Source organism: Pieris rapae, chromosome 24 (assembly GCF_905147795.1).
Source record: "Pieris rapae chromosome 24, ilPieRapa1.1, whole genome shotgun sequence".
NCBI classification, from domain to species: domain Eukaryota; kingdom Metazoa; phylum Arthropoda; class Insecta; order Lepidoptera; family Pieridae; genus Pieris; species Pieris rapae.
Window position 1 is genome coordinate 3,117,959 of NC_059532.1, and position 26,179 is coordinate 3,144,137.

A 26,179-nucleotide genomic window follows, 5' to 3' on the forward strand; every position below is an offset into this window, starting at 1 on the left:
TCGGGGCTTGTATATGGCCAAGTAAAACACAGGTACAACTTAATAATTCTTTATTACTATATCTACATTTCAATTCTATTGGCTATCATTTTTCCTATCAATAATTCTGTAAGATGCTTCATGGACAGTTAATGCCAGTGAGCTCGCGAGTGCGTTGCCGGCCTTTTAAGAATTGGTTCTTGCAAGACCCTAATTCGAATTGGTTCATTAATTAATTAAATATGCAGTGTTAAATTTACAGAAGTACTATTTAAGGTGTTCTACTAGCACCATTATAACGCTTACAAATTACTACTAATAAGGGATGATCGATGATCATCGATGTTCAAAGAAAAGCATCGACGTTGATATACAAAAAATATCATAACATAGATGTTAACACAAGGTACTGCACAATAAAACTAAGATTATTAATCTTCAAACATCTATTCTGCAGTTTTAACATCGCTCAGCTTTTGCTTTTCAAACATCAATCTCAACTGTTCAGTAGCGGAAATAGGCAAACGATTATTTTCACCAAATTTCACATTGGGCAATTCTGCAATATTCAATTCTGGGTTTTTGTATGTAAATGGTGTCCATGGCCCTTGTATTGACGGGTGATCAGTGTACTGATATTTACGAAGACGTATTTCTGACAAATTGCCTTGTTGGGTGCGGAGGTTTTCTATCCATTTTGTAATTTCCGAATGAGTTCTTTGGTTAACGGACATCCAAACTCTGTCTCCGTTTACTGAAACAATAAAGAGTTGTTATTAGATATGAAGAAAGATAAATACATTTTAATGATTATAACATTGAAATATAGCCATACTACTAAAAGATGGGCTCAACTCAGCTTTAAATGATGTACTGTCACCAGTAACACTGATTTTCAGTGGACATATTGGGGTGACTATCAAATAAAAAAAATGAATAAAAATACATATAAATATAAGACAATGCATCTAATTTCACAACCTAGCCAACTGGAATAAAAAAAAATTATACAGTGACATTTTTATTACTTAATTCCTAATATATAAATTATAGCAAACATTTAAGTATAGGAACTAATAAATTAACCTATTTTGTTAATTATTAAGTCTTCTCATCTAGGGGCAAAATAAATATTTCTAGTTATTTAATCTTAAGCTTCTAAGATAATTTTCTTTGAAAATATCTCAAGAATACAAATGCTAGGTACAAATTCAAATAAAAATATAATTAACTCACAATATTCACCAACAATAACAGGTGATCTGTGTCTACGAGGCTTCAAATAGACAACTACACTTGGATTATTCTTGGCGAAGTCCACTAAGTCTTGTTCTATAAAATCTCTGAAAATTAATCATCTTTGTTGAATTTTTTTTATAATATTTAAAAGAATTATTTTATTTAAATATTCATTTTTTTACATGGGTTGCCCCATGTAAAAAAATGAATGCAAAAAAGGAAGATAAATATAGTGCAAAACAATATCAAAATAAGCAGTAATAATCTGCTTAGAACATGCTAACTGCCATCTATGGACATCATGCATGCAAGTGTGATGTAAGCATTTAAAGTAGGTAGTTGTGTATTTCTACTTAAGTAATTATATATTGTGTCATATAAGACGCAATATTATATCTCTTGTCCTATAAAATCTCTGTTAAAGTACTCCATAAACAAAAGTAAGATTCACAACACATTTCACATTGCAGTGGTCTATATGATACCACAAATAGGTTAGGAAAAATTTTAATGGTTTTCATTAAAAACCTAAAACTTTAGTAGTTCTCTTTTGTACTGAAGTATGTAATTACCTTAAACCCCGACTACCACCGTGGCTTTTGCAAAATTTAAAAACTATCCTTTGAAGCTGACACACATAGCGGCCAACACCATTTTGTAGAGGAGCTCTAACAAATCCTGTTTTCATAAATAAGTTGCTATTCGACATTGTATTGAGGATTTGTGTAAGAAACGAAGTAATAAATTAAAAACTTTACGAGTTCAAAACTTAACCCAAAAACTATCAACAAATATAAACCGACGGCGACAGGCGCCTGCTGACATGAGACATCTGTCAAGTGTCAGCTGTCAATATCAAGTAATAAAAAAACCTTAGTTCATACTTCATATTCACAATTTCATAAATTGTTTGACGACACTTTGCTTACTATCGGGGACGGGGATAGTATTTCACAAAATTTGTTACTGATGACCAACATAATATCCTGACTAAAAAAACAATTGTAATCATATATTCCTCCTCGGAGTTTTAGTATGAAAATTTCTCGACACGAACTGTAATTTTCATACAAATTTAGTTATTTATCGATGTTCCACATACAGTATTGTTAAGGCACCTTGACTAAGCTCCCTAGTCCCTTCCATAACATATCTGTGCTTAACTCTAGTGACCACTGACCTAGTCTTTACTCTTTACTCTTTACTAGATCTGTGTTTGTGATTATTCATGTAACAATTTTAAAAAGCTGTTTGATGTTTTGAATAATTATGATGAAGTTACTGTAATACAAAAAGTATATTGTATACATTAAGTTTACGTGAAATATTGTATATTCTTGTTAAGCGAAAGTAAAACCTTGTACTTAAATAATTATTGTGTTAAGATGTCGGACACTGAGGAACCAGCAGCTAAAATGTCTAAGATCGAGGTAAATTATTGATCGTACGTAATGACTAGGTTATTTTTTACAATTTTTCTTTCTAAATGTAATCATAAATGCGTTGCCAGTAATATGCATTCTCCTGGGATCATTAAGGCGGTATTGACAATCTAATCTAGTCCTAAATGCTTAGTAGTTATCTATAAACAATACCGGTACGGTTCTGACACATAATATACTTCGTAAAAATTTTACGTAATGTAAATAATAACTTAAAACTTGGACAGAGCATATTAATTACAATAATATATGTGCTTCCCCCATTCAGAAAAAGGGAAGGCATTTATCAATTGTTTCTTCTTATAGACTTCTTGTCAAGGGACAGATGATGAGTTAGATGAGGGACAAGAGGAATGGCTTAGTGAAGGGATTCTCACTGATGATGATGGAACTACTATGGTATGTATATTGTCTATTTCTACTAATAGTATGTGTTGTTTTACATATGGGTATGACCAAGATATAAAGTAAAGATGGCAGTGTTTAGACACGCCTAAACCTCAGATGCGCAGGTAACTACTGGTCGTGCCTGCGCTTTCAAAAATCTTTCTGTAAAAAATTTCAGCCAGACCAAAATAACCAAACAAATGAAAGTTTAGATGTTACAAAATTAGCAGATGAATCAATGCAGAATGAAGATACCGAAGAAATTCAGACACAAAATGACACAAGCACAACAAAAGCTGAAGATATTGAACAAGCCTTAGATAGTATGGAAGGTACTAGTCAGGTATGGTTACTTATTCTCATAAAATTATTTTGAAGAAAGAATTATCTTGTTTTTCTTGGGACTATATTAAAACAAATTTAAATTTTTATAAAATTAATCAATAAATACCTTATCTACCTATAATTGAGCTTAATAAGTATATTGTGAAGTTAATGTTATTAGGCCGGCAGAACTTTTTCTGAGATATGATTAGTTAGGAGTTAATTTTATTAATGTACAATCATAATATTTTCTAATGGCATCAAAGGGACTATGCATATTTTTGGTCATAAAACCTGATTGTCATAATAGCCAATGACATTCAGAACCTAATCCTTTTATCCACCGGGACTTTACCGGGTTTTTACTTTTTCTTTTCCAGTAGTGCTTCATGCAATCAGTCTTCTTACTAAGAGCATATGAGTTGTAGGAGGTTTTTACTATTTTTTAAATATTTCATATTTATTTTATGATTTAAATATTTTATTAATTAGTTCAATATATATCATTTAAGTCTTTCTTTATTTTTGGATTAACCAGTATAACCATGGTTTATAACTTCAGAACTCTGAGATACCCGAAGCCCTGGGTACATTCCTAGTTCGCAAGAAAACGCATGAAGCAAAAGAAGAGAGTGACATAGATGAATCAATACATCAATCTGATGATGACGGACATTCCACTGATGAATTATTGGTATGTTTTTTATATAAAATTTTTACTTATAAATGTGAAGTTTCTCAATCCTGAAGTTGTGTTTTTGAATGTCTATGCAAGAATTTACCTTATATATATTGTTGTGGTATTAATTTTTTTGTTTGCACCTGAATTACTATATAGATTTAAATGTTTTAGAGAATGCTTGGTGAAGATGATCAAAAGACAAAGACCAAAGAGCTAACTAAGAAAGCAAGAGCAGACAGACATGATGATACAAGTGATGATGACGATGTGTTTAAGGTATATATGCGAGCTGAAGGTGAAATTATGAGGAAATCAGCAAAGACTCATAAGTTCCGACAGCATACAAGGCTGATCTAAATCTGATCTGACAGTGTTGGCCTAGTGGCTTCAGTGTGCGACTCTCATACCTAAGGTCGTAGGTTCGATGCCCGTCGAAAAAAGAGGCTGATACTTGCCTATTAGATTTAAAAAATGATCATGAAACAGATTCAAAAATCTGAGGCTCAGATCTAAGCAGTTACCCCAGTGATCATTTGTGTAATGGTTTAGTGATCATTTAATACCCAAGTAGGCCAATAATATAATATAACTAGCTGACCCGGCAAATGTTGTTTTGCCATGTTTTTGTGCCAAAAAATTAAAGTTTATAATTAACAAAAAAAAAAACGTAAGGGATGATTGTAGAGGGGTGAAAATTTAGGGTTGCATGTATTTTTGTATGGTGTATCGTAAAAAAATGAAAACGAAAAATTTTGTCTCAAAAATAAATAATAAAATTTAGGGGTGGACCCACCCTTAACATTTAGGGGGATGAAAAATTGATGTTGTTCAATTCTCAGACCTACCCAATACGCACACAAAATTTCATGAGATTCGGTCGAGCCGTTTCGGAGGAGTTCGGTTACTAACACCGTGACACAAGAATTTTATATATAAGATACCCAAGCCGTATTAATCTGACATAGTCATACTGGTTTCTTTACAATTTTTTTTTTTCACTACAAAATCAAACTAGAGGTTTTAAAAATAGCCAAGATCAAAAGTGTCTAAAAAAATCTATTTTCAGCAAGTAGAGAACATAAGAGAAGTGCGTGTGGCAAGAAGTGTTTTGAACAAGAAGGTACCCACAAAGGCGGAACCCGAGGATATGAGTGACGAAGATACCTACGATGTGAGACAGGTATGCCTTTAGCAATGTCATTTGTACGAAATGTAACAATTTTTCAAAGGCCGGCAACGCACTCGCGACCCCCTACTACATTGAGAGTCTTCTGTACACTGTTCCGTAAAAAAAACAGTAATGAGTCATACAATTTTTTTAAAGGCCGGCAACGCACTCGTGAACCCTCCGGTATTCAGTTGTCAGAGTGGGCATGCACGGCGGTATCATTTAATAGATGAACCACCTGTTCCAAAAAAAACAGTAATAACTCGTTTATATTTAGCTTATTTTCAAATTGCAGAAGTCATACAAATTTTTCAAAGGCCGGCAACGCACCCTAGCGAACCCTCTGACATTGATAGTGTACATGGATATCACTTAAGCTTAGGTGAGCCTCCTGTCCGTTTGCCCCCTGTTCTATAAAAAAAAGTAGTTTTTTTTAGTAGTACATCCATGTTTTTTGACCATGTACATTATTAGAACAGGGGGCAATTGGGCAGGAGGCTCAGCTGATGTTAAGTTCTATATAAACATTTCACGAGATATTATTTTTCCAGCAAAGTGAGACACAATCTACGAAATACACACTTAAGACTGAAGTGACAAGTGACAGAGAGGGTGACAGTTATGACGTGAGTATATCTTTTGACACTTCTTGACATGATTACTCTCAATGACAGGTGCCGTTCAAGTATTATGTAAGCACTTTGATTTTCTTATTTTTTAACCCCATAACCTATCTCAATCCATTTTTGACAAATTGAGATAGACTTCTAATTGATAAAAGTGTGCCAAAAGCAATCGACGGATTGTAATGCCATCCGCCTATAGAATCTATCCATAGTAGGTCGAATCGGTGTATGTGGATAGACCTTTGTAGGAAAATGACATCATCTATGCCAAATTTTAAGATTTTAACTTACACCAGTTTTTTTTAAATAATTAAAAAGGTATTTGAAATGTTTTAAACATAGACATGTATATTTTAAGCAAAGAGACGCATTCTATCCGCCGCCAAAAATGGATAGTCTTCGTATAAGACGTCTGAGATCAGATTATTTATTGGGTTCGGGCGTATGTCAACAGTAATTATTTTTTTTTACACATATTACCCACACATTGTCTATGCTTTTACTATAATTTTTGAGTTTTGCTTACTTTTGCTGACAAGAGAAGGGGGAGTTAGTAAATATGCTTACTTAATACTTGAAAGGCCCTAGACTGTTTTTCATACTGTCAAATATTGTAGAGATTTTGACAATGTGACTCCGTTTCATTCTTGATATTTTGGAATGGTTAGGGAATAATTTTGCACGAATTCCTTTAATTATCAGTATAAAACTAATATATAAATTTTACCTAAAAATAAAATTTGTATTATGTTTCCTAAGACGTCCGAGGTCCATTATGAGAGTACATCGCTTCCGTTTCCGCCCAAATCGCTAGTTACCGACCTTTTCCCACCACGTGACACCGCCGCCAGCGCCCAGCGTTTGAAACTGGAACTAACTTTTTATCGCGCTAAAGCAAGCCGCCAGAATTCTTGTTCATTGTTTGTCTCATAATTAGAGAACCAGGAAGAGCTCGTTTGGACCTCGGACGTCTTAGGAAACATAATACAAATTTTATTTTTAGGTAAAATTTATATATTATGTGTTCCGTTTGACGTCCGAGGTCCATTATGAGAGACGTGTTTGTTATCTCCTGGTGGCTTGTAAGGTTATATAATATAACTAAAAAACGCAACAATGTGATTTGAATTATTTATTTTCGATAGAATCATGATGAAATAAACAATACAATCTAATTAAAGCCGAAGCTTTAGTACCATTTAATAAATATGGTAAATAAATTTTCATTGTTTATATAGAAGTAGAAAACCTGGCTAATTCATTAAGCGGCCGAAAATCCTACTGCGAAAGAGACTTTTCCGATCGAGTCTCAGCATTCCGACTATTATTTTCTAGATTTCGACAATAATATTTCTTATGAACTTTCATGACGCCACTCTGCCTTAGCAATAATTTAATTTATGGGAAATCTTTCTAAAAACTTTAGCGAAGCTACACCTAATCAACTACGCGGCGATGATTTGATACCCGATTCTAAAGGGTTTTCTTAACCTAGCTCCCAATAATTGCGGGGGTAGCTAGTCTTACAGGATCTGTGGTTGTAATAAATAAATTTGTCAAGGAGCCACGCCTATTATTAGAGACGGTTATGAGTGTCCTAAGACAAATGACGGATTTAGATGCTTATTCGGGCAAGATAAAAACGTCCAACTTGATTGTCTATACGTTTCTGTATCTGTTTTATAACCGAAAACCAGATGCAAAGTGATGGAATTACGGCTAATAATAAAATGATGAAGGTCGCCACGCAAGAGTCAAATCATGAACTCTGCGCCGAGACGCCAATAAAATTATAATGGATGTGCATCCCATACTGGCAATTCCTGCGTGATTGGTTTAGCTATAAGCGATATGAGGAAAGGAAATGCTTTACTATGTACGTTTTTAATAAATTATTATTAGATGGAATCTTAACATCGCTTAGAGTCTCACAAATTGAACCATATGCCAGATGATTATTTGGTAAATAGTTTTGCTAAGTATCTAACTACATCAGGAGGAGCCGGGAATCGACATATTCAGTTCATATTTAATTATATATAATTATATATATAGTTATAATTTAATTTACCCATTTATACCAAAAAGGGGCTTATGTTTTCCTTGTTGAAGTTCTTCAACACGACGAAAGAAGTTTTTCGTCTCAAGCCAGTTGTCTGTTAAAGATTCCTAGCCAAAAACGTTTCCAATTGTAATTTCTGCACTTAAGGAGGAGGTTAACTAGTTACGGTATGTATATATCAGGGTTTGGCTTAGATTCCGTACTGATAGCGAGGGTGCAAGTGTTCGGGCTATCAAATCCGGGCGCCAAAAAATGCTTCCTCCACCTGGGTGCTATTATTATGCTATTATTTCCCTTAGAGGAAAGATGAAATGGTGCAGCACTCGAGGTAGAATCGCTGGCGGTGGAAATATCAACACTAGATCGTATCTCCAGTATTTGCTTAATGAAGGAGTCGCAAGCGTTCGAGTCTAATAGTTTAGCGACACATAACTTGCTACGACATGAACCTCTCCAGAAGCGAAAAGATCTATATGGTTCGAATATGTCCGTGGTTGCCCTTTTAAGAGATGCCCTTTGGCGCCCCTGCGATTGCGCGAGAGGTAATTGGCTTCCACGTTGTACATTCCCGGCAAGTGTCGTGAGGGATAAGTACAATATTCAAACTGTACGTCAGTGCCAGAAGATCTTTTGTCAATTTTAACAGCATTTGGGGACCTTGTTCCTTCTTCGTTTTTTATGTACTAAACAACAGTTTTGCTGTCGCTTTGCAGGATTAACGTCGAGTTCTTTAGGACCCCGGAGTGTGCCAAACAGATTGCTGCTACCAGAGCGTGCATCTCCCTCAGATTACAATGCCACTCCATCTGACTGTGTCCAAGAACCTTTCAGGGGTTTGTTGTTGACCTGCACTCCCTTTTGTAGATCCGAGGCATCGGTGACAATGTAATGCATATGCCTTGTTTTTAAGTGAATCGGGGTCTTGTGACCGAGGTTGTGCAACCACCATACCATGTCTTGATTCACCCCCACTGCAAGAAGACTCGGGCAAAGAGGAGGTCTCCTTAATGAATTTCTTTGTCGCTGCAGTGTTTAACAATGCCACCTTCCCCGGTAGGTGATGAAGGTCGCAAAATTGAGATAGGTTATCCACTATACCATGTCTAGATTCAACTCCTCTGCAAAAGGACTCGGGCAAAGAGGAGGTCTCCTTAATGAATTGCTTTATCGTTGCAGTGTTTAACAATGCAACCTTCCCCGGTGGGTGATGAAGGTCGCAAAATTGAGATAGGTTATCCACTATACCATGTCTTGATTCACCTCCTCTGCAAAAGGACTCGGGCAAAGAGGAGATCTCCTTAAATCATTCCTGTATCGCTGTAGCGTTCGGCAATGCAACCTCCCCCGGTGGGTGATGGAGGTCGCAAAATTGGCATACCCTAAGAGGCGTTGGGCCTGCTTGAGGGTCCAATTTGCCGGCTGACAGGCGTGTTAACTGGCACTGACGAATTTTGATTACTTTCTCTGCAGGTGAGGACTTTGCATTTGATATTGTGTCCCACGTGATACCCGGAAAATCGATCGACCTCATTGGAGTGCATATCGACTTCTCTAGATTTATGGTCCAGTCCAGGTTCTTAAAGATAAAGGGCATGGCTACGAGAACCTGGGAGTTCAGACTTGTTCTGTCCTGGTGGACCAGTAAGTCCATCCAAGAAAACGATTACTCGTAAGCCTTGACGGCGTAATAGCTCGGCTGTCCAAGTTGTCGCCGACGCAAAAAATTTTCGGAGCTATGGCCAAAACATGTCATTTGACGGAGCCTTCCCTCATAACTGGTACACAGAAAGAAACGATGTTCGTGGAAAATCGGTACATGGTACTGGGTTTGGCCGAGATCCTTCACCATTGCTTTATTATAGGAAAATTTGGCATTTGGTGGTGATGAAACAGATGAAAAGGTTCTGGTTTCATGAAAATAAGGATTTTGGGTTGAAAATAAATCGCATTTATTTATTTATTTAATTTTTCGTTATTATAAAAGAGGAGATATGAACAACGGGGTCAGTAGGGCTGGCTCCAGTATTTATTATGGTTTAGAATCATGAAATGGATTTCCAACGACATCGAAGTTGAAACAGGTGTTTGCAACTTTTTTAGGATTTCCCGCGTTGGCAGTATTAATGGCGGTTGGAAGAGGGTTTTAATTTCGCCCAATTTTTGTGATAGTACCTTAAACAACCACCCGAAAAGCCTATCGAGTCACTTATACTTGTATTTATTTAATCTGTTATTTTTGCACCCCCCTTTTTTCTTCCTTTCGTGATCATCAAAGTTGTGACTCTTTTGTCCTTGTTTTGAGTTGTATCGGTTACAAAGAAAGGGCTTTTGACTGACCTGAGAAGTTGAAGCTACAGGCTATTCAGAACGTACGGGTGATTTAACGCGTATTGTTTTAGGTTGGTACCCGCAAATTCTGCCAAATTTGTCAATACCACCAACTTTATGTAAATATGTAGATAATAGTTCCGGATTAAACATGTATACCGAAGAGAGGAAATTCTTTGTAGGTTTTTTAGCAATGTTTTACAGCGAGATTCTAAGACTTTGGCCCGTTTGCCGCAAATAATTTGTAAAACCTCGTGAGCCCGTTACTCACTTTATACACTTTATACTTTAACCAAAACATTCGTACAATTGATCATGTATAGAATTGAATTAAGCGTCACGTTCAAGTGAGAATACCACTCTAAAACGCTACGTAACGCCTTATTTACTAACTCATTTTGAGCTACAAACGTGTTCGATAAGACCGCAAAACTTTCCATAATAACCGTAAACCATAAACCGTTCCATGATATACAATTATAAAGAATCCTCTAGGAAACGTCTTTATTAATTTTGAAATCGGTAAAAGCAGAAAAAGCAACGTATTTCTTTTGTATATCATATAACGTACACAGTTCAGATCAGAAGCGTTAAGCCGCATGGTTTAAAAACGGGTCGTTTAGGTTTGCATTATTATTATATATAGATTGAGGCACTTTTTAAACATGCCAGATAACGCAGCATAATTGGAGAAAGTATTATTAAGATGACTCACCAATTTCTGCGACAATTACTCAAACCTTTAAAACAAATCTGGAGAAGAATCACGTGAATTACTGCGCACGTGGTTATTTCGTCGTTGTTTTGGCGGCGGTTCTTCATCCTCTTCACTCGTGCTTTTGCGAACTTTGCGAAGAACCCGGCTTGTTAGAACTTGCAGAGACAAAATCTTCCGTGACATTATGAGAAGGCTTTGTAAAGTGCGGGCTAGGCACGTTCGACCGCGTGGCCAACACCGCCGATTTTAGCACTTTTATTAACCATTTTTCACCGATTTTAGAACTTTTCTTAACGATTTTGTAATTATAACGTGAAAACCGAGTTCACCGATTTACGTATTTTCACTTTGAAAATAAATTTTAGGTCGATATAACTTTAAATATACTGATTCGTTTTTAAGTTTGCACTAGCGACTGTGCTAGACGAAAAACGACGCAACAATGAACAAGAATTCTGGCGGCTTGCTTTAGCGCGATAAAAAGTTAGTTCCAGTTTCAAACGCTGGGCGCTGGCGGCGGTGTCACGTGGTGGGAAAAGGTCGGTAACTAGCGATTTGGGCGGAAACGGAAGCGATGTACTCTCATAATGGACCTCGGACGTCAAACGGAACACATAATATCATTTATGTGGTAGAAAATCATATTTATTTATTGCGCTATCGTATACAAACATGACAATTTATATATAGGCGGTTACCCTTAATCATCAGAATCAGCCATGTCTTAAATAAGTTGTAATGTGGGTAAATAAAAATACACCAAAATCTATTCACTAATAATTAGCGAATCTCTGAATCTATCACTTTAAGTTAGTTTTGAATCAAAAAGGCAGAAGATTATTCGGATCAAAAGCGATTCGCAAAGTGGTGCTCTCGCCGTTGTCGTTCGAAAAACAAGTCAAGTTCAAAATGGCCGCGCTGACCATCGACACGACGCTCCGCCAGACTGACAGTTGTCAAATCTCGTTCCGATATTTCTCAATAAACGGCGCTAGCAATGTGCCGTCATATCTTATATCTTTAAACAAGCAATTCTTGTATATATATATATAATTGGAATCTCGGAATCGGCTCCAACGATTTTCATGAAATTTAGTATACGGGGGGTTTCGGGGGCGATAAATCGACCTAGCTAGGAATCATTTCTAGAAAATGTAATTTTATTCCTGTTTTATCAACTTAAACATAGAATTGCTCGTTTAAAGATGTCAGTCAAATAAAAACTTAAATTTGAATATAATTAATTATCTTTATTCGATAATTATATTCATATTTCATCATTTTATTAGTATGTTATTCGTACTTAAATATAATTTCCAAAAAACACAATTTATAAAAAGAAAAAAATTACATTAAACTCTCCTCCTACTACTACTCTACGTCTACTCTCCATCCGTCTTACGAATTTTTGATCAGGGCACGTGTTCCTGATGCGAGTTTATTTTTTACCCATTCCAAAAAAGTGTACAACGCCGCTAAAGATGTCACTTCATAAAGTCAGACCATGAAAAGAGATTCTGTTTAATTCTAGTCATCGGAAGAGGTGACGACAATGAAGCGAATATTCGGTATGGCGAAGGAGAGAGCTAGCAAAGTTGCGGCGGAAACTACGGGCAAGGCTGGAGTCATCAGGCCCTCCATAACGGTCACCAAGAAGGCTGTCATCGTTGACAAGAGTCGAGGTAATATGAAATTCACATGTACATTATCATTATTTATTTATTAATTACAGACATGGCTAAACTCACAATAATATAGACTATAATATATACAATACAAAATTAATTAAAGTAACATAAAACACAGTTTATTCTAACCCCTAATACTCTCCAAGTATACCCTCAAATCAGAGTACACTGCCGCCATACGATCACCAAATAGGTCGCTCTCCGGTGAAGAGTCGAAAAATCCCATTTAGCATCGAGAGTAGTCGAGGAATGGGAGCTTGTTGACGCTGGACAGTGCGAGCCGAACGCACAGCAAAGAGGTTATGCCTCCGGCAGCGGTAATAATTGTCCGGAACGTAGTCTGATGATTTCCCCCATCAAGTATGCGCTTTCCGTTTCGTTTTTAATAACGTTTAGACCAAACCTTACCACAGCCAAATCCCTACGAATCATCTTTTCTTTTTTTTTATAATAATAATAATAATAATTTATTCATTGCACGAATATGGTACAAAATGTCAAGGTGGTACAATTGTCAGTCGTTCGCATATTCTGCCACACACAGTGGCGCGCAAATTTATCTTAGTTTAGATTTTACATTATTAGTCAGATTCATATCAATTAAGGCAATTATCATACATAATTAAATTTGTATAAATTACCATGTCTCACACAAATAATCGTTTATTGAGTAGTACGTTTTTTCTAAAAGTAATGCACTAAGTCGCTTTTTAAAGATTCTTGTCGGAAGATCTTTAAGTCTCGATAACTTGAACTCGAATTAATCCTCAGTAAGGGGCGGGGGGGTATTGCGTTACGGCGCGTTACATGGGGGGGGGGGGGGGGGGTTCAAGAATCTCCAAAATTGCGTTGATATTTGTATTTTTAAGAATTAACTGCGGGTTGAGGTCGTTAACTCAAACCCAAAATAACTTTATTCATCTAGGTACACTTAATGAACGTCAACAGAAAATATGTGAAATTGATTCAAAATTTACTATTAAGGCTATGTGAAGCTCAATGCCAGAGAGTTCGCAAGTGCGTTGACCGCCTTTTTACAATTGATACGCTCTAAAGAACTCTGTTATTGATTTCAGGTAAACCACAGCTAAAAACAATAACACGCGAAGTGCAGAGTATAATCAAAAAACCAACTTTCTCGAGGGAGATAACGCAGCCGATCAAAGAAGAAGTGCAGTATACTGAAGAATATCTGGATGAAGATATGGAGGTAATATCAGTTAGCTAGTAATATGATGATTGACCATGCACCATGATCTGATGACCATGCAATATGCTTGGGTGTGTAAAGATGACGCTATCTGACCATGCGTCGTGCTGTATTTATAATTTCAAACAGTGTGCGTTTTAGTCTTGATCGTTAACGTGTTTTGACTGTACTGTAATTGATGGCTGCTAAAAGCATGGTGCAGGTTGCAGTGCCGTCCTTGTGTAAAACGTCTTGAAAAAAAGTAGGGCAGGGTTCTTTTACGCATTTTTTGTGTTAATAATTCGTCTTTGAACTCGGTTTAATTTTTTTTAAATATCTGATAAATGAATTTTAGGAGTTATCTCAACTGGAAAGTAAACCGAAATTCCAAGATATAATGAAACCGGAAGTAATGGACGAGGAAGTGCCTTCCGATTGTGATACGAACGTGTCTGAAGACGACTCGTTGTTTGATGTAAGTATATTAATTTAAATATTGCTACAGTTTGTATGGATGGATGTTTGTTGCTTTAACTTATAAACTACTGGATGGATTTTAATGAAACTTTACTATAATAAAGCTTATACATCAGAATGATACATTTATACTATATAGGTTATATATACAAAATTCAATACTATATAGGTATAATGAATTTTTAATTCTTTGAAAAATAATGTATCTTTGAATTGTCTATGATAAAGAAACATCGGCCTATAGGAAGTCATCTTGACTAAAACTTATCAGTACTTAGTCATCGGTGTCAGGCACCGAAGTCATATTGACTAAAACTTATCAGTACTTAATCATCGGTGTCAGGCACCGAAGTCATCGTGACTAAAACTTATCAGTGTCAGGCACAGATGGGTGATCTATATGACTTAGATGATTGAAGAGGCACTGTTTTTATTTTTGACAGGATTTTCAGTCATCGGACTCTGAAGACGTGGACGAATGGTTCACACTTGACATACGAGATGAGAAGGCCGGAGATTATATACCTCTGTTAGGTAAGTTTATGTAATACATAAATATGTGTGAAACAATGTTCCCATACTCCTCCGAAACGGCTAGACCGATTTTTATGGATTTTTTATGTATATTCAGTAAGTCTGAGAATTGGCTACTTTATATCTTTCAAACCCCTAAGTGATAAGGGGTGTACTCCGAAAAAAAATTTTTTTTTGTTTTTTTTTATAATACAGCTTACAAAATACTTGTACCTTAAGTTTCATCCCTCTACGATCAACCCCTATTTTTTAATTTGTTAAATTAAATCATATGACTTGAACTCTGATGCCTTTTACTTAACACCTAAAAAAAGGCCGGCAACGCAATTGCATGTCTTGTTACATGAGTGTCCATATGTGAGCGGTAGTGTCACTTAACACCTAATGAGCGTCCTGCTCTTTTCCCCGTTGTTCTGTAAAAAAAGGCCGGCAACGCACTTGCAAGTCTTCCGGCAATGTGTATCCATGAGCGGTGGTATCACATGCCCGTTTTTTTTATAGAACAGGGGGCAAACGGGCAGGAGGCTCACCTGTTCTGTAAAAAAAGCCGGCAGCGTACTTGCGAGTCTTGTGTGTATTTCTTCATGACGCATCATGTCACAATCTACACTCGTCACGGTTTTATTGGAAATTCTCATGTTGTACATGTTTTTAGGTTCAAAGGCCCTGAAACTCCTCAGTGAGGAGAAGGAGAGAGTGGAGACTCGATTAGCTAACTTGAAAGTCAGTCTCTCTGCCCTCGCGAAGACGGGCAAACAGCAGACCGAGCAATTGAAGAAGGCGACCTCAACGCTTTCTGAACTGGACGCTGCGCTGAAAGCGTCGTGAAACATTTAATTAATAAAACATTTAACAAAACAAATGGGTTTTTTTAATACATAATGATCTATGGATCTATTTATTTAGTGTCGAAGTAGATATTACTTAAGGTAAATAAAAAATTAAAATAACAAAATTTTGTAACATCAGACATCAGGTTGACTTTTAGCTGTCAATGTCAGCCTAGCGAGGCGTCATTGTCGATGGTTGTGAGAGCGGCCATCTTGACACACTGTTGTTCGAGACGGCGCCCGCGTCGCTTGTAACGAATCGCTTTGAATCCGAGTGATCGTTTAATCTAGTGTTATAATTAAGTTGATTACGTGTTGCTTAGATTGTACATTGCTCATTTACTGTGTATTTCGATGGTTAAGCCCCGTGCTGATTATACAACTGTAATTATAACAAGAACACCTACCAACCCACATACATCACACAACATGACTTTTGATGAAGGCTATCCTGCCTCTTCATATAAATACAAAATCTACAGGATACGATAATTTAGATACCAAAACAATTAAATCATGCGCATTATACCTACTTGATCCACTGACATACATAATTAATCTATCGATAGTAGAAGGGATCTTTCCTGAAAAACTAAAAATATCAATTATCAAACCATTACATAAAAAAGGAGCAAAAACACAAATGACTAATTATAGACCAATAACTTTAATTCCCATATTATCTAAAATTTTCGAAAAAGTCATGTATAATAAAATAGAGAATTTCTTTTTATCATACGATATTCTAAAAAAAGAACAATTTGGCTTCAGGAAAAATCGTTCCACTACCCTTGCGTGCTTTACCCTAGTTAAACAAATTACTGAATGCTTAAATCATAAAATGCTTGTAGGTTGCATCTTTTTAGACATGACAAAGGCTTTTGACTTTGTATGCCATGAAAGACTTTTAAAAAAATTAGAATGCTACGGAATAAGAGGTAATGCCTATAACTGGGTGAAAAGTTACCTTGAAAATAGAATGCAATATGTGGAAATAACAAAGATTTGTAAACTAAAACAAAAAACCTATAGATCCAACTATAAGAAAAATGAGTACGGAACACCTCAGGGCAGTATTTTGGCCCCACTACTTTTTCTAACATACATAAATGACCTCCCAGATGCTATACACCAGAACTGTATACTATTTGCTGATGACACTACACTTATAATAAAAGGCAAAAACGACCAAGATTTAAAAAACAACTTAATTAAATCTCTAGACGACGCCATCAACTGGATGAATTCAAATAACCTACAAATAAACATGACCAAAACTAACATAATTCATTTTCAGACATATAACTCTAAAACACTAATAGACGTACAATATAAACACAATAAACTGGACATAATGAACGAGTGTGTATTTTTAGGTATAACGATAGATAAATTTTGTAATTGGAAATCACATATTGAAAAATTACAGAACAAAATAGACCGTTTTGTTTTTGTGTTAAAACGACTGAGGGAAACTGTTAACCATGCTGCGGTATTAGCTGCTTATCATGCATATATTGCATCTATAATTAGATATGGAATTATAATTTGGGGAAATTCAGTCGAAGTGAATAGGGTATTTAAGGCCCAAAAAAAATGTATTAGAGCAATTTGTGGAGCAAATTGCATCGATAGTTGCGTGCCTCTATTTAAGAGACTCAAAGTGTTATCTCTTCCATGTATTTATATATTAGAAATGTCCCTGTTCGTACACAGAAATATACATATTTTTAAATCGAATGTAGTAAGCAGTAGACATGGGGAGAAATTGGCTGTGCCAAAAATAAATTTAGAATTATTTCGGAAAAACGCCTTCTGTATGGCAATTAAAATTTACAATAGATTACCGAAAGAACTTAAAGATCTTCCGACAAGAATCTTTAAAAAGCGACTTAGTGCATTACTTTTAGAAAAAACGTACTACTCAATAAACGATTATTTGTGTGAGACATGGTAATTTATATAAATTTAATTATGTATAATAATTGACTTAATTGATATGAATCTGACTAATAATGTAAAATCTAAGCTAAGATAAATTTGCGCGCCACTGTGTGTGGCAGAATATGCGAACGACTGACAATTGTACCACCTTGACATTTTATACCATATTCGTGCAATAAATAAATTATTATTATTATTATTATTATTATTATTATTATACATTCTAAAACAATGTGTATGCCTAAAAAATACAAGGAAATATGACATCACAAATTTGACACATCACATTACATTCGAACTTAAGGTATATCAAAAGAAAAACTAAAGAAACGGCCACAAAATAAACAAAAAAAAAATACTAATATCTATTAATTGATAATATTAAATTGACTTGTAATATAAGAGCAGTGTTGGACTAGTGGCTTCAGCGTGCGATTCATACCTGAGGTCGTAGGTTCGATACCGGGCTGTGCATCAATGGACTTTATACGCATTTAGCATTTGCCCGAACGGTGAAGGGAAACGTGAGGAAACCGACATGTCTTAGACCCAAAAGTCGACGTGTGTCAGGCACTGGAGACTGATCACCTACTTGCCTATTGGATTTAAAAATGATCATGAAACAGATTCAGAAATCTGAGGCCTCATTCTACGCTCTTTAAAGTACAGGCAGAACATGTAAAAGTTAGTAGCATTTAATATGTATTTATTTATTGACGTTTATAATTGTACCTACACTGTGTTATCAAATCAATAATTTTTATTTTTTTTATAGCCCATATTTCTTAACATATTATACTAAATTAGAAGAAAAAACAATGATAATAAATTGTATCTAAAATTCTATTTTTTTTTTAATTTACTTACGAAAGACGATATAATGATTAATTATTTAAGTGAAAAGTTAATTAGTTTTATAATTATTTTTCTTAATTTACTTTCGAAACATTACACCTTATAAATAAGCGTAAAAAGTAAAATTAGAAAAATGTTCTTACAACTGTGTTTGGTGCTTTTACTTTCGCGGGGACTTTTGGGTAAGTATTTATTTATTTAGAAAAATTGTAGCAAGAGACCAGAGATAAATTCTTCTCCTAGGCACACGTCATCGATGTTTTCATTCTCGTTCTCTCGTTCTTTTTTTCGTTCGTTCGTTCTCGAACTCGTTCAAGCGCGTAGAATTCGCTCTGTGGTTTAAATCCTCGTAAGAATATTGTACGAGCCAAGGCTGTACATTTTGCTCAGCTACAAACGTGGAGATTTCCAATGTATGTACGTGCCCTGGTTGTAAACTTGGATCACTTTATATGCATGACGATTTCCTATATTGTCGGAGTCACGCCGCAGAGTATAGCCGTCCGCAGGCACTCTCTTCTATTGTTTAATTACAATTTTATTATATCGCTCATAGTCTATTGTTATACGGAAGTGGTGAATATAAGGTAATCTACAAATCTTCTATTATTTCTACCACCTGATGACCCAGGAACCGTACAAATATATCATCTGTAATCTGTAAGTCCATGTTATGTTTAACATAATAAGACCAGCTTCCACCGAGTGAAGGCCTCCTTCACTGTTATATTCCAAGAAAGGGTATTTTTCTAGTCTTTTTGGACCCGTCAGTCATCACAAAGGGTGCCTTACATGAGCATGTTTTACATAAGCTTTTTTAAATTATTTTTTATACAAAATAATATAATATATCCGAAATCCGTTATGATTTGTATTGTAACCATAGCAGTCTTGTTTAGGAGCGCGATATATGCATATAAAAGTAGTTTTTTAATTTAGAGTTTATAGAGTTAGGCTATCTATTATCTGCTTTGGTAGACTATTTATTAGCCGCGGTAACAAATACCGTAACGTTCTCTCGCCATATACGTTGTTTGCTCTTGATGTAGAGCCGAACTTGAGTTACCCCTGGTGTCTGTACGTCGTGCTCCACTCGTTTTTGATGTGAAACATCTATAGCCGCACGTAAAACCGATTTATGGCATGGCGACGCATGCCGTGGCGACGCATACCGTGGCGACGCGTCGCCACGCTATATGATATACAGTCTAAATGCAGTAGTAAATTTCACATTAAAAATATTTAATGAAAATAATGTTTATTTAACAAATAGTCATCGTTATCTGGAAAAAAATCGTAATATTTTATTTTATCATTATAACATATTTAGTTCCTATCACAATCTGTTCTTTTCTGCATATTACTTTTACAAAATAATGTCGATGTTTCACATCTGCCAGGCGTCCCGTGACGGCTCACATTTTATTATTTTTTATGTCATCTCGAAAAAAGTGCTCGACTACAAGACATTTATTTACTATTTCTGTTATTGCCAGTATTATAGCATTGAGGGTGGCTAATTAAATCTTATTTATCCACAGGCGAGTCTGATATATTTGGTGGAGATACGCGAATCATAGGTGGACAAAATTCACCAGATAAATTCTCTATGTACCAAGTCTCCATACGTGAGCACCAAAATGATACTGAAAGACACATGTGTGGTGGTTCTATTATACACGAAGAATGGGTTTTAACAGCTAGTCACTGTACATATGGGTCAGTAGCTTTTTATCCTGAGCGCCTACCATGAGCTCTTATTGCGAGCCTATTGACAGCCTACTCAAACTCACTCAAACTCAAAATATCTTTATTCATATAGGTAACAACTTTATTCACAAGTACACTTATGAACGTCAAAAAATATTAAATTAATTGTAAATTTACATCTACTAACAGTTCGCAAGTTAAGGGCGTAGAGCGGGCAAGAACTGAGATGTATCACTAAGAGCGCGGCCACACGATGCGGTATCAATTCTTTCGAACTATAGGGTGCCACACGGGCGTTGGGATCTGGTAAATGGCAATATATTTTACTCCTCCCCGTACCGCCTCGCAGGTCAAAAGTCCGGTGGTGTGACGCCGGGCGGCGGCGCGTCGTGTGACGCGGAATAGTAATTTCATAGACTTAGTATATACTGGCGTACTTAGTATATACGCCAGTATATACTAAGTCTATGAGTAATTTGTATGTAGGTTGACGTTGCGGCACCGCTCCGACGCAACGCAGCAGTGTGGCCTCGCCCTTATTCCAAACATGACATCGAAAAAACAAGACAGTTTAGGTTCCCACGTGACCTTAGCGGTAATCAGATTTCGTTCGTTCAATTTGAATGAAAATTCGTACCATGACCGCTCGGCTGAACTAAAATTTGACAGATGCACCTGATACCAAACTATGACATAAAACCTTTTTCTTGTATCGAACGTAAACCAAATAATAGTTTAGAACATATTAAATTCAATATTTTAATCAAACTTGTTAATACAGTTAAAATAAGATGTATCTATAATATATGAAATAAATATAATTAGTATATTTCGAATATTTTAAGTTTAGAAAGTGTCCTTGTGTTCCTAACCTAAATGGTTTATTAATTATACTAAAAAATTAAAAAATTACATTTAAATCAAATTTAAATTATTTAATCCGTGTGGCAGTGCACCATTGCATATTCTTGCAGTATTGCGATATTAACCTTCGAGTGTATCACCAGCATCAGACATACCAGCCGGGGCCTATACTATATGTATATACTAGCGACCCGCCCCGGCTTCGCACGGGTGCAATGCTGATACTAAATACACTACAGAAAATCTGTGAACGTTGTATATAAAAATTATATACAACGTTCACAGATTTTCTGTAGTTGTAATGTTACCCATAAGAGATAGACATATACCGTCATGGACTTTTCTGTAGACCTTTTCAATGTGTACAATACTTAGTGCATTATTTTGATAAAACTCGTAGGCTGAAGCCTGCGTTTGCAATTTGTAAGCGGAAAAAATGTAATTATTTACGACATCACATTAGAAACCTCAAAAATAACAGTACTTCTCCACTATTTAATGGGTGTTATTTTACATATAAACCTTCCTCTTGAATCACTCTATCTATTTAAAAAAACCGCATCAAAATCCGTTGCGTAGTTTCAAAGATTTAAGCATACAAAGGACATAGGGACAGAGAAAGCGACTTTGTTTTATAATATGTAGTGATATGTATCCAATTTTAATTTACAGTATTGATGCGAAAGCACTTTCCATAGTGGTTAGATCATACACACCGCGATCAGGTGGCGATCGTTACACAATAAAGAAAATTATCAATCACGAGAAATTCATGAGGAAATATTTGAAAAATGACATAGCTCTGATAAAAATCGATGGTAAAATCAAAATGAAATGGGACCTTAGAGCAATCAAACTTAGAAAAACGCCTGTGGCACCTGGAACAGTTTGTCTTTTGACGGGATGGGGTGAAACTGATGTAAGTATTCAGATAATTTAGTTTATAAAGGCGGTACTGCACGCACGAAAAAACACGACTTTTTTTTTTTTAAATTTATTTATTTCACTACATTTTTCTATCTTAACAGTAACTACTAATACGATAGAATTCCAAAATGCATGCTCATGCGGCGTTACCTCGCTCTGAGGCGTTCTATTTGAGGGTTGAAGTGCAAGCGCAGTGGTTTTTACAATAAAATAAAATACGTTTATTTTGGAACATAATATAATCATGGTATCACTTATTCCACGTCATTAAATTCGAGCCTGTTGGCATCCCTACTCATCGGCAAAGACAGAGGGTGTTGGCCGAGAGAAAAAGCCGGCGTAAAAAACTGTCGGTACTCTTTAAAAAAAAAAAGTAAATCATTTAACAATTCTACTATTCTATTCTACAATATTTAAAACAAATATAGCAAATTAATTAGAAGTAGCCTGCCCAGCACTAGTCCCAGGCCCTTTTACCAACTAGATAATCACTAACTATATAGTAATAATATATAGTAATAATAATAGCAATAAATGCAAGTTTGTTATAATTCAGGTAATTTAATAAACAGATTTGTATTATTATTATCTTAAATTATGACTTAAAATAGATACAATGATATTTAATGTGATTTTGTAAATAATAGTTCCATTGACAAGACCCACGATTGGTGGCTTTTAGGCGGGAAAATATCGGGCGTTGATTGGTTAAGAGAAAAAACAACCGAGCGAGGCGAGGGCCCGTCGGGAGTTTGAAATTTTGGCGGGCATTCTTTGTTTTGGGAGCTATTACAGATACTATTTAGAAGATTATATACCAGTGTGCAAATATAAAGTATTTATCTATTCTCTTCTTTAAAACGTTATCCTGCATTACTGGCTGGGAGAAGTCTAACACTTGAATTCAATTGTGATTTCCTATCCATACAAAATATCTATCAAACAAATATTTTATTTTTTTAATGCAACCAATCCATCAGTATGTTCTTATGACGTCACGTCTAAGTATCGCCAGTAAACCGACTTTACAGACAACCGATTAAGGGTGAGTTCCACTAAGCCGGTTTTTGCCGTTCCACTTGGTTCTGGACGTCACAATCATTAACTCAAGTGGAATGGATTTTGGAGCGTTTTGAGCGTTCATTTAAATAATACACATGGCGCATCTAAAAAAACAAAACAAAATGTTGATGAGGTTATGTAATTTGTAGGTGTTTTCATTAAGTTCTTATTGAAATCTTCTTCAATTAATTATTGGTTAACACGATTTATTAAACAATAAATATGTATATACTTTAATTTTAGAGGAGTATTTAACTAATTTATGTTCGTATTATAATAATCTGCAGGAGAAAGTTTGATACAACAGTATCTCGTTCGGCACAATAGAACGATATTGTCGCCATGTTTGCTGCTTTTAGTTTTAAAAATTGCGCTCAGTTACTTAAAACGCTCACATCGACCCACCTCTTGAGATGGGTCGTCGTGAGCTTAGCGTGAGCATAAGTAATGACGTCATTAATGACGTTTTCGCCGCGACCCCAACGATCGCGGTCGCCATTTGGAACGCCTGAATAAGTATTTTAGGCGTTGTGAACGCTTAGTGGAACGCACCCTAAACAGTCTTTGTGGTAAAAATGTGAGTCCTCACACGACGACTGGCAGATGTGAAACATCGACATTATTACGTAAAAGTAATATGCAGAAAAGAACAGATTGTGATACGAACTAAATATGTCATAATGATAAAATAAAATATTATGATTTTTTTTCAGATAACGATGACTATTTATTAAATAAACAATTATTTTCATTAAATACAAAAATTTTCTACTGCATATTTATTGTATGTATATACCATCATATAGCGTGGCGACGCGTCGCCACGGCATGCATCGCCACGCCAGAAATCGGTTTTACGTGCGGCTATAGATGTTTCACATCAAAAATGGATCCTCCAATGTAATTGAATTTTTTCACAGAATCATGGAACTGTGCCGGACTATCTTCAAGCTCTTCTCCTAGAGAGTATTAGCAATAAGGACTGCAAGAAGGAGTTCAAACGTTCATACTTCCTTCCTATTGATGACAAACAGCTCTGCCTGAGAGCTCCAAGTATGGAGGGTGCTTGTAATGTAAGTTAGACTTGGTGACTTCGGAAAAGAATTGCAGTCAGTGTTCGTTGCCATGGTTACCATTACACAGAGTACAAATCCCCGAGATTAACAATTAACTTTGTATATTCTAGCATAACCTTTTTGTCTGTGATCGTATATGATCTGTCAAATGATTCTAATTTCGGGATTCCCATAGCATTGGTTTTCTGATAGATAGTTTATGGGAGAGTGATTTGTAATATCTTTGCTAAATTACCGACTCTGTGGAAACAAACATTACACATTTTGATCGTATGCAAGAATTAAATTGTTTTTTTTTTGTAAAAACAGGAATTCAGTTAGAAAAACTGAATAGCGAATATAACGATTATATTTTAATAATAAAATGTTTTAAACGCCACAAGTACTAATGGCACCCACTTTATACCAGCTACACAACAAACACAAAAAGAGACAAATGTCGTTTATGATAAAAAATAATCACAAAACAAAAAAAGTATTGTGTGGTTTTATGAAACCACTACTACTTTTGTACTAACAAACAAAATAGCGTGGAGCACTGGAACAAATGAATAATGGCCTGTACACCACACGGTCAGCTGCTGCAAACTATAGGCCCCGCCATATTGGCCTCGGCTGCTATGACGAGCGCCTTTCACTTTATCCCTACTCCGCGGCCGACCGTCACGCGACATGCAACACACAGACGAAAAAGTTTGAGACGACTCTATATCCATACAAAATACCTATCAAACATATAAAATTAATATTTTCTATTGAAAAATGCAACCATTCCATTAGTATTTTCTTATGACGTACTCGTTTATTATTATTATTGTCAGTTAACCGACATTACGGATAACCGATTTTTTTATTAATGAACCTATTCCTTTTCTAGGGTGATGCGGGAGGTCCCCTGGTCGCTTTTGATGGAAAGAAAAGCTATGTACAAGTTGGAGTCTTGTCCTGGGAACCGTTTCCATGTGCTAATAACTACCCACATGTTTTTGCGTCGGTTTCCAGTTATTACGACTGGATTATGAAACATATGAAGGATTAAATTATGTGTTTCGAATCATTGATTGCTTGCCTACATATTAAAGTCTGAAATAATAATAATCTTTCTTTATTTTCTCACAAAACTTCATACATGATAAGTTACAACTATTTATTAATTTATGTAAATAATTTTCATTCTTCTTTTGAGGGATAGTTATTGTTTATGTGAGACTGATGCCTACTAAAGGATGTGCACCTGTATTACAGGTAATTATAAATTATAGTCCCTGGATGACCGATAAATTGTGTTGTGGAAATTATATTAAAAATTATATTTAAGTACATACTAATAAAATTATGAAATATGTTGTGTCGTTAAAACAATTTTTTTATTTTTATATTTTTTTTGTTATTTTCTATCATATATTTCTAGCTAGATCGATGTATCGCCCCCGAAACCCCCCGTATACTAAATTTCATGAAAATCGTTGGGGCCGATTCCGAGATTCCATTTATATAGGTATATATATATATATAAACAAAGAAGATATATATAAGAATAAGATTAAGCACTGGGTAAAAAAAGGCCGAGTCCACACTTTCTATAGACATACAGCTTGTATGCAAAAACTGAGTTTTAAATGTACGTACTTTTCAGATATTTGAGATGGGGGACTTAACACTGAATTAAGTTTCTGTAACAATATAAAATACTGTTTGTTCGTAATAGAATCATTTTTAGTTTATAAAATTTAATGAGGGTCATGAGGGTGATCCCAAAAATATTTTAACTCGGCTGATCCGCGCATTGTTAGTGAGTCGTTGTTGAGCTTTAGTTGGGTAAAGTTTGATGCAGTTTTATATATATTATAGTGTATATTATAGTGTTTTTGTGTTAAGTTTTATAGTTACGTCCTCCATTAAGACTTATAGTGAGTGTTTTTGTGCGTGAACTATTATTGTAAGGCAAGTTCAACATCAGTCTAACCTGTTTTTGTTCCCAAATTAACAATTTCTCCATCCTTACGGCTGACGTCATTTTGTGCCTTTCGTCCTAATAAAGCTTTGGTCTGGTGATCATGACGCACAA

At 35.5% G+C, this 26,179-nt stretch overlaps 3 protein-coding genes across 4 annotated transcripts; 2 read left to right on the plus strand and 1 right to left on the minus strand.

Moving 5' to 3' along the window:
- Positions 1-35: 35 nt before the first annotated feature.
- On the minus strand, positions 36-2,047 carry LOC111001687 (39S ribosomal protein L43, mitochondrial). Its single transcript, XM_022271676.2, has 3 exons — positions 1,791-2,047; positions 1,216-1,322; positions 36-733 (listed from the first exon to the last, which is right to left on the minus strand). Exons 1-3 carry the CDS (start codon positions 1,925-1,927, stop codon positions 426-428), a joined length of 552 nt encoding a protein of 183 aa, XP_022127368.2. The 5' UTR covers positions 1,928-2,047; the 3' UTR covers positions 36-425.
- A 413-nt stretch (positions 2,048-2,460) lies between these two features.
- On the plus strand, positions 2,461-15,699 carry LOC111001685. 2 transcript variants are annotated; one of them, XM_022271674.2, is made up of 12 exons: positions 2,462-2,648; positions 2,967-3,059; positions 3,226-3,390; positions 3,934-4,065; positions 4,225-4,329; positions 5,120-5,233; positions 5,773-5,847; positions 12,487-12,637; positions 13,720-13,853; positions 14,188-14,307; positions 14,753-14,843; positions 15,499-15,699. In XM_022271674.2, the coding sequence occupies exons 1-12, from the start codon at positions 2,604-2,606 to the stop codon at positions 15,669-15,671; spliced, it is 1,398 nt and encodes a 465-aa protein (XP_022127366.2). In that variant the 5' UTR covers positions 2,462-2,603; the 3' UTR covers positions 15,672-15,699. The 2 variants fall into 2 exon arrangements, with proteins under 2 accessions (XP_045489607.1, XP_022127366.2); XM_045633651.1 differs by lacking the exon at positions 5,773-5,847 and having other exon boundaries at positions 2,461-2,648.
- A 2,491-nt stretch (positions 15,700-18,190) lies between these two features.
- LOC111001679 (chymotrypsin-2) lies at positions 18,191-25,208 on the plus strand. Its single transcript, XM_045633691.1, has 5 exons — positions 18,191-18,301; positions 20,014-20,191; positions 21,719-21,965; positions 23,956-24,108; positions 24,989-25,208. The coding sequence occupies exons 2-5, from the start codon at positions 20,082-20,084 to the stop codon at positions 25,148-25,150; spliced, it is 672 nt and encodes a 223-aa protein (XP_045489647.1). The 5' UTR covers positions 18,191-18,301; positions 20,014-20,081; the 3' UTR covers positions 25,151-25,208.
- The last annotated feature ends 971 nt before the right edge of the window (positions 25,209-26,179 follow it).

Bases quoted from the DNA above. Each gene is read 5' to 3' on its own strand.
- LOC111001687 (XM_022271676.2), bottom strand. From the start codon at position 1,927: ATGTCGAATAGCAACTTATTTATGAAAACAGGATTTGTTAGAGCTCCT. The intron at 1,323-1,790 runs GTAATTACATAC...ATTAATTTTCAG, and splicing joins GGTGGTAGTCGGGGTTTAAG to AGATTTTATAGAACAAGACT. The intron at 734-1,215 runs GTGAGTTAATTA...TTATTGTTTCAG, and splicing joins TGTTATTGTTGGTGAATATT to TAAACGGAGACAGAGTTTGG.
- LOC111001685 (XM_022271674.2), top strand. From the start codon at position 2,604: ATGTCGGACACTGAGGAACCAGCAGCTAAAATGTCTAAGATCGAG. The intron at 3,391-3,933 runs GTATGGTTACTT...TTATAACTTCAG, and splicing joins GTATGGAAGGTACTAGTCAG to AACTCTGAGATACCCGAAGC. The intron at 5,234-5,772 runs GTATGCCTTTAG...TTATTTTTCCAG, and splicing joins ATACCTACGATGTGAGACAG to CAAAGTGAGACACAATCTAC.
- LOC111001679 (XM_045633691.1), top strand. From the start codon at position 20,082: ATGTACCAAGTCTCCATACGTGAGCACCAAAATGATACTGAAAGACAC. The intron at 21,966-23,955 runs GTAAGTATTCAG...ATTTTTTCACAG, and splicing joins CGGGATGGGGTGAAACTGAT to AATCATGGAACTGTGCCGGA. The intron at 24,109-24,988 runs GTAAGTTAGACT...TTCCTTTTCTAG, and splicing joins GTATGGAGGGTGCTTGTAAT to GGTGATGCGGGAGGTCCCCT.